Genomic DNA, 7,601 nt, shown 5'->3' with positions numbered 1-7,601 from the left:
TGTTCAGAGCAGCGGGGGGACGCGTGTTGCTGTGACACTTGCAAATTGAGGACAGGCTCGTTGTCAGGTGATGTGTATTTAAAAGCGCACATCGAAATATGTGTTAGAGAGGGTTTATTTGTAGCCCAGGACCAGTCGACTTACGTTACAAGTTCACTGTCAGTACCTGAGACACTACCAACTGTTGCTGTGCTGTGCGTTATTTCTGTATTTACCAAGTTTGAATTTACACATAATTATGGTTTTGTCTTACTTCTCTGTATTTTCTCTTGCAGAATGACACGGTGACCATCAGAACCAGGAAGTTCATGACAAACAGACTGCTTCAGCGCAAGCAGATGGTAAAAGAATACAGAATGCCTTTAATTGTCTGTTGGTTCTGGGTTGCAGGCCTTGCTTAGCCACTCTTAAGTAAGGAGCCCTTAAAACTTCCAGAGTTCTTACTGTAAGAACTTAAGAGATTTAAATATGTTGATGCATGCTGAAGGTAGATCTTGGTGGTGAGGTGGTGAGCAGTTTGTCTTTTGAAGCAGGAAACTGTTATGAACACTTTTGTAATAAGTAATACTTTTTTGCTGCTAAAGTGGGTTAATTTAAGTGTTAAGCTCATGGTGGGACTGTAGGAACTGGCAGTTGTACTGGATATTGACCTTCTCTTGCTTTTCTGCAACTTGTAAAAATTTTTTCATAGGTGATTGATGTTCTTCATCCTGGGAAGGCCACAGTCCCCAAAACAGAAATCAGGGAAAAGCTGGCAAAAATGTACAAGACAACCCCTGATGTAATTTTCGTCTTTGGCTTCAGAACTCACTTTGGTGGTGGCAAGACGACAGGTTTTGGCATGATCTATGATTCCCTGGACTATGCAAAGAAAAATGAACCAAAGCACAGGCTTGCCAGGGTAGGTTGTTTTATGATAATTTGAAGACAATTAGGATGGATTTGCAGTGTTTAGTTATTTGTAATTTACATGTGTAAAAGCTAAAGTTTTGTAAAAGTATTGTTGGTGTACTCAGAGTTCTATAAGAGTTCTTAAAATAGGGTAGGTTAGCTTCTACATTTGCAAAATAGGGTAAGTTTTTTATTATGTATTACAGGGGAATTGGGAAGGCAAAACTGATGTTACCAGTAAGGTTTAGCAGTAATAGATAACTAGCCATTACTGAGGGTCTTGAAGAAGTGTAAGAGATGGGACTGATGCAGATGCTGCTTTAGGGTTTACTCCATGTTGAATCATTTATCAGTTAGTGAGCTTGTCTCACTATTTAGCTAATATTTCAAATTTAAACAGTATTTGAAAAATCCAGAAATAGTAAAATGTAAATTTAGAAGTTACTGTCAGTGAAACAAAGTTAAATGTAACTTGAACTGTTTTTTGGTAGCATGGCTTGTATGAAAAGAAGAAGACTTCTAGGAAGCAGCGAAAGGAGCGTAAGAACAGAATGAAGAAAGTCAGGGGCACAGCCAAAGCAAATGTTGGTGCTGGCAAGAAGGTAGGATGAGAATATCTGTAAACTAGAGTGAACATATTGCCTTTGAAATGTTGATTAGAAATTATTCAACAGAATAATGTTGTTTTTCTTCCATTTCTTTCACCTGTTCTGCTGGATTACAGAAGGTAATTGTGTGGTGTCGTATAGCTTCTTACCAGCTCAGTAGCTTAGTTTTGCTCCTCACCGCCACAAGCGTAGCTGATAGAGCGTGAAACAATGCTTCTTAAATGATTGTTTTCTACATGTCACTTGAACTGAAGTTAAACCTTTTTAAATCTAACAGCATTGCTCTAATCTCGTAACTCAGCCTTGCAATATAGGAATTAGATGTTCTTAACACTTTTTACTCAAACTACCTAAATACCTAATGCTTATTCCACCAAGTTACTGTTACGTGTGGTATTACTTATAAAGAAGTTTTCATTAAGCATGTGTGGTGGTGTAGGCAGTGAGGATAGTGTGTAAATAGAAATAAGGTAGAGTGCCTGCAGATAGTGAGGTTTTTTCCCCTTGACTGGAGCTTCTTATGCTGAGGCTGGAACTTGATACAAGCTAGTCAGGTGTACAGCTTGGAGGGAGACAGAGTTCCTCTAATGTTAAACAGAAAAACCTGCCAAAACTGAGGAATAGCCCAGGTGTGAAGACGGTCATCTTCCTTAGCATCTTTTTGTCCTCTGAAAAATACTGAGTAAGCTGTGCAGCTAAGTGGGCTTTTCCAGGTGTTTTAACAAAAGAAGATAGGGTGATGGGTTTTGATGCTTAGCTCTGTAGCTGCTAAAGTGTTTTGACTTCTTAAACTTTAGTAATCTTCACTTCTGCTCTTTTCCTACTTTCTTGGAACTCTCCATCAGAAATGAAGTATTTAGCAGGTACTGAAAATGAGCTTGGATGTGGTGACTGAGTTACAGACATCACCGAAACATGTGTCCATCCCTTTAATTGAAGCACTGTACTGCCTTGCATGCATGCATGTTTGTGTTAAGCTTTCTTCTGTCCTGTAAGGGTTCAGATAACTACATAATGAACTTTGTTCCATGTGACTTAAAAATAAAATTTGGCTAATAGCCAACAAAATTTTTGAAACTAGTGAAACAACATTAAAATAAGGAATTCCAAATGAGAAGAAATCAGAGAGACTCAATGCTGTTGGGTTGAGGCATTGGTTCAAAACACCCCAGGTTCTGATTCAAAGTAGTACAGTGCAATTGCATGTGTAGTTTCACCTTTGTGTGAAAGTAGTTGTGTATCTTCATGAAAACTAAGTCCCAGCACAGCTTTGTGCATTTCAGATGGTGATTTGAAATGACACAGTTGTCAGCATTAAACTTGACTGTTGCCCTGCAGTATTCCAACTTAAAACACAAACCGAAGTGATTGCTCCATGAAATTAGATTCTTCACTTACTGTGAAGTTCTTGTTATCGTTGCATGGAAATAAACCAGGATTGCTGCCAAGGAATAGATGAGATTTGGAGCACTTTCCTTTCTGCTTTAGTGCTTTTTTAATACTGAAGTCATACAGTTGTTTACAGTATAACAGCACAAATTAGCACTTGGTATAGTAGTAACATGAGCATCCACCCTCTTGTGAATGTCAAAGGAGTCATCCAAACTACTGGTATCAGTGCAACACTAATGAACTTCCCTTTAAGAATTTAGCACTTGAAGACAGCTGTTATTGAGTGTTAATACAAAATGGTTAAATGACTGTCACTTGAATTACTAAAGCTGTCCAGTTCTTAGAGATTCTCTTAAAGCATATAAACACTTCAGAAGGCAAGACCAGGATTGTTTGCTGTGATAGCTATATAGCAGATGTGACTTCTGTATCAAGTGCTTCTCAAACTAGCATACAATCTCAATAGTAGGTGAACTGTATTTTGGATTAGAGTTTTTAAATGTTTTTTAATTATCTTTTAGTTGGCAAGTATACATGAATTGGGTCTTACTTGTTCACCATTTTTGTTAATCTTTGTGTTCGCAGCATTAGACTTAAACTAAAGACTAATTTACATGATTTCTGGAAAACTTGATTGAGAAGAGTTCTGTGCTGCATCACAGAAGAAAGCTTGCAGAATACACTTGTGTCTTAAAGCTTTGTCTTGAAAAATGCATGTTTAAATATAATGGCATGGTTCAACACCCTTTATCACAACCATGTGGAGGAATTTTTAATAGGAGTCCTGGAATATGTTTTGGAGTCCACCTACACAATCTGTGAAAACTGCTTATCTTGGAAATGTGTAGGTACTTGATTCTGAGACATCTTCAGGCAAGTCTGTATTGTTCTAAGAGTTATGTACCATGTAGTCATGAAAACTATTGAAGTGGTGAATCATATTCGAATAGTTTTTTCTTGAACTTTTAAGTCAGACATCAACTATGCTGATGCCTGACTAAGTTTTCTTTTGTGCTTCCTTTTACTTCTCACTCCTTCAAAATTCCCTTTCTGTTTTCCCTGCAGTTTCAAGAAAAGTATTTTAAAGTAGTTTGTGTTATTTAATACATTCTCTAGCTCTACAGTTAGCTGAGCTTGCATAAAAGTTTGCGACAAGTAGATATGGATGCCCCTCACATAGTGTTTGCATTCACAGCAAATGTGGAAAAAAAACCAAACCCCACCCTACTTTTTAATGTCGCAGCTGTAGTTATGACAGGCTTTGAGGTACAGGCCTTCCTAAGAAACGCGGTTTTAAAACAAACAAAACCCAGACAGACCATGATCAAACAGAAGTGTGGATGGATAGGCACTTTAAAGCGTTGTAGCCTGTAGGTATAATAGAACATGCAGTTGTATTCTGAGATACTACTTAAGCTCTAAACAGCTGTTGTTAGGTCTCGTTTGAGGGAATACATGAAATCTAAGTCTTCAGCCTTTACAGGAGTAAAAACTTTGAGGTTTTCCTATCACATTTCAGTGCGGTAATTGAAAAAAGCATATTCAAGATGGAGCCTCAAAGCTCCATCTACAGTAGTAGAACTTTGATAAACTATTCCCTTATTAATTAATGCTTTTTCTTCTTCAGTAAATGGACATACTTCAGATGGAACATGGATAAACAGGTATGACTTCAGAATGCTTTGTAAGGGTAGACATTCAGTAGCCCATAGTCATTACGGTGACATAGGTCTGATGTTGATTTATGCAAAGATCATGGTACTATGCTGATAAAGAACTTAGTGCAAGAGTTTAAGACTAAGAAAGACTGTTGTGCTTACTACTGAGTTCCTAATTTATGTGACTTCCACTTACATGAAATACCTGATTAGTAAGACTGAAATAGTAAATCAGGCAGTTCAGATTTAATGTTGCTGAAAACATTGGTTATTTAGTCTTACTGTAAACAAGGCTTACGTTTTCCCTTTTGTTAGGTGTGCTGTGGAGAGGATAGTACACCTTGGTTGTTACTGTCTTAAATAGATTAAATTAGTACGATTTCTATTTTGAGGACAAATTTTTGTTGTTTTTAATAGATATTTATTGCAAGTAAATTCCTTATAAACAAACTTGATACACTTAGACAAGTCCTAGGCTATATTATTATATCTTTGCTGCAGAAACATAAGTGAGTTGGATATGCTCTGGGCAGTAACTGTTGTAGGTGAAACTCAGGTTTTAACACAAATGATCTGAATTACTCATTTTAAGCAATAGTCTGAGAGCTGATGTAGTCAGTATAATGTCTTAAACAGAAAGCTGGTAAAGCAATTGTAGCTTTTTGAGCTCTTGTACAGAGATGGTGTATCTAGGCTCTCATTTATTCCCATGACAGTACTGTGAAATTTTGAACCTTATATTCTTCTAAGAAAGTGTGGTTCACCTGACTTGGGAATCGTTTTTTCAGGCTCAGTGAATGTATGAGTATAAAATTGTTTTAATCACATGGCAATGATCTATCTTTTCCTTTACAGACTATGTTACTCTATGAAGAAGTATAGCAAGAACTATTCTGGAAAGAAGCTGCTCATCTGGCTTTAACATCAAATAAACTATGTTAATGAAATGCTGGTTTGCCCTTTAGTTTTGATTTGAAAGCTACTGTTTTGTAAAGTTTGAGAAATTCAGGATTGGTGCATTGTTTGCATTGAATTAAAATCTTTTAATAATTAAACAACTCTTGTTTTGAGTATGAATTTGAAGTGAATCAGAGCTTTCTATGGATAGTATAACCTAGTTCCAAGCAGGCAGTATTGGTTCATGGAGGTGGACATGCTTTTGTCATCTGGTGTTTAATCTGGTTTGGAGAGTCCTTTTAAGATGTGCTTGTTTGTCTGCCTATGTTATAGAGACCTGTAGAATATAGATGAAGGGAGAACAAAACATGCAGACAAGAGCTACTCAGAGGTGCATACTTCCACACTTAAGATTTTTTTGCTGATGGAGTCAGGAATGACTTGTCTTCTGTTCCTGAGTTGTCAGGACAGGCTCTGGGGTCTGTCTCTGGTCTGCAAACTGTGCAGTACACCACTCATTTTTCATGCAGTACTGTTAAAGGAGTCATTTAAGACTGGATTAGTGTCTGGATGAGGCATGCTGTATGCTAGAAGCGTGGTCATTCTGGTGCAGGTGTTCTGAGTAGCCAACAAAACAGAAGTTTTACACTTGAAATAGGACTGAAATAGACTGGGCGGCTCTAGCAGCCCTGCTAATGAAGGCACTGCAAGTGCTACTACCTTTGTACTGAGGCAACATATTGTAATTGAGGTAAGGCATTTTTAGTGTTTGGGGGGAAAAACCAACAACTCTAACTATAGAGTTGTTAAAGTGGTTGGAAGGGGATACTGTTGTCCTAATAACTTCTGTACAAGATCTGGTAAGTATAGATGAAGTCCTTAATGCCTCTTCTGGTAACTTCAGTCTGAGTCTTGAACTAGTTGAGTTGCTATTGTCTGCATTCAGCTCTTAGCTGTACTGTACATTTTCTGTACCCCGTGCTGTAGTGTTTCTGCCTCCATTGAGGTTAGTAACTGGGATTAGTAGGCAATTGCCCTAATGGAAGGATAGGAACACCAGTTTCTTCTAAACAGGTGAACTAGTGGTGTTAGACTAAGGGGTTGGTGAAATGGAGTAATTGCTTCTAAAATAATAGTTTTGATTCTGAACTACTTTGGAAATAAAAAGGCTTCTTTGGCAGACAGACCTTCAAAGATTCATACTTATTGGATGTTTTTCCTAAAGGCTTTAAGTATATTAAATTCTAAAGAATTGCTAGGGGGTATTAAAAGTGGAATTTGTGTTGCTGCTTAGATACAGTATGTGCACTGAACTCTTGAGTCTGTACATATGTTTTGAGCAGGTGACAGTAAATTTCTGACAAATGAAAAGCTTGTAAAGGATGTGGAGCAAACGTTATGCACATAAGGCTTGGAGCTAGAACCTAAAACTGTTTTAAAGTTAATACTTGCAGTAAACCCTTTCCAAATATAATGTTCAACATCAAAGGAGGGAAGAGTCATGCTATTAAATGCAATTGAGCAATCACTAGGGGGTAGTGTGAACACAGCAATACGAATACAAGGAAGACTTGTATAGCAATATTTCATAAAACAGGCTGAAAGGAAGCCAAATTGTCCACTGTCAAATAGGTCAACCTTGAAAAGATGCATCGACAATAGTTGTCTTTATCTGAAGTTTTAAGAGATGTTTTTGTTTCACTGGTTCTTTTTTGAATTGACTGGAAACTGTCTGCTTCAGTGAAGACCATATGGTTAGTGTTTTCCAAATGTTTACTACTTTTAAGCTCTGGAGTGCTGTCACAAATTCTAGTTGCTCTTCTCAGAAGCCTCCTTACTTTAGTTTTAAGCAATCAACAAAGGATTATGAATAAGTGCTGCCATAAAGTTCTATGTCTTGCATAGTCATGGTGTTTTGACTTTATGTAAAGAATACTATTCCAGGGAGCTGTACCTCTAAAAGTAGAACTTAGTTCTGGAGTTGGAATATTAAAGGTTCACTTTTCAATTTTGTAATGTCTTAAGTGCTTTTTGTTACAGGCTCACTTACGAGGTACAATAACTTATCAAAGTAGGTGGATTTAAATGGACCATCTCACTGCTTGGTGCCAAAATTTGGTATTTGATGACCCATTTAGATGATTTAAGATTGACA

The 7,601-nt window shown here is 37.2% G+C and overlaps 1 protein-coding gene across 4 annotated transcripts; it reads left to right on the top strand.

The window, feature by feature from the left end:
* The first annotated feature begins 274 nt into the window (after positions 1 to 274).
* Positions 275 to 5,607, top strand: RPS24 (ribosomal protein S24). Of its 4 annotated transcripts, XM_010170588.1 has the most exons (7): positions 280 to 341; positions 692 to 901; positions 1,383 to 1,493; positions 1,616 to 1,618; positions 2,345 to 2,362; positions 4,519 to 4,555; positions 5,405 to 5,607. In XM_010170588.1, exons 1-5 carry the CDS (start codon positions 309 to 311, stop codon positions 2,348 to 2,350), a joined length of 363 nt encoding a protein of 120 aa, XP_010168890.1. In that variant the 5' UTR covers positions 280 to 308; the 3' UTR covers positions 2,351 to 2,362; positions 4,519 to 4,555; positions 5,405 to 5,607. The 4 variants fall into 4 exon arrangements, with proteins under 4 accessions (XP_010168893.1, XP_010168890.1, XP_010168891.1 ...); XM_010170589.1 differs by lacking the exon at positions 1,616 to 1,618; XM_010170590.1 differs by lacking the exon at positions 2,345 to 2,362 and having other exon boundaries at positions 5,405 to 5,488.
* Positions 5,608 to 7,601: the final 1,994 nt, after the last annotated feature.

The sequence above is a fragment of the Antrostomus carolinensis genome, unplaced genomic scaffold (assembly GCF_000700745.2).
Source record: "Antrostomus carolinensis isolate BGI_N321 unplaced genomic scaffold, ASM70074v2 scaffold50346, whole genome shotgun sequence".
NCBI classification, from domain to species: Eukaryota; Metazoa; Chordata; class Aves; order Caprimulgiformes; family Caprimulgidae; genus Antrostomus; species Antrostomus carolinensis.
Note: the sequence above shows the minus strand (reverse complement) of the source record. Positions and strands in the feature narration are given on the sequence as shown.

Coding starts and splice junctions, on each gene's coding strand:
- RPS24 (XM_010170588.1), top strand. CDS start 309: ATGACAAACAGACTGCTTCAGCGCAAGCAGATG. Junction 342..691: donor TGCTTCAGCGCAAGCAGATG/GTAAAAGAATAC, acceptor ATTTTTTCATAG/GTGATTGATGTTCTTCATCC. Junction 902..1,382: donor CAAAGCACAGGCTTGCCAGG/GTAGGTTGTTTT, acceptor GTTTTTTGGTAG/CATGGCTTGTATGAAAAGAA.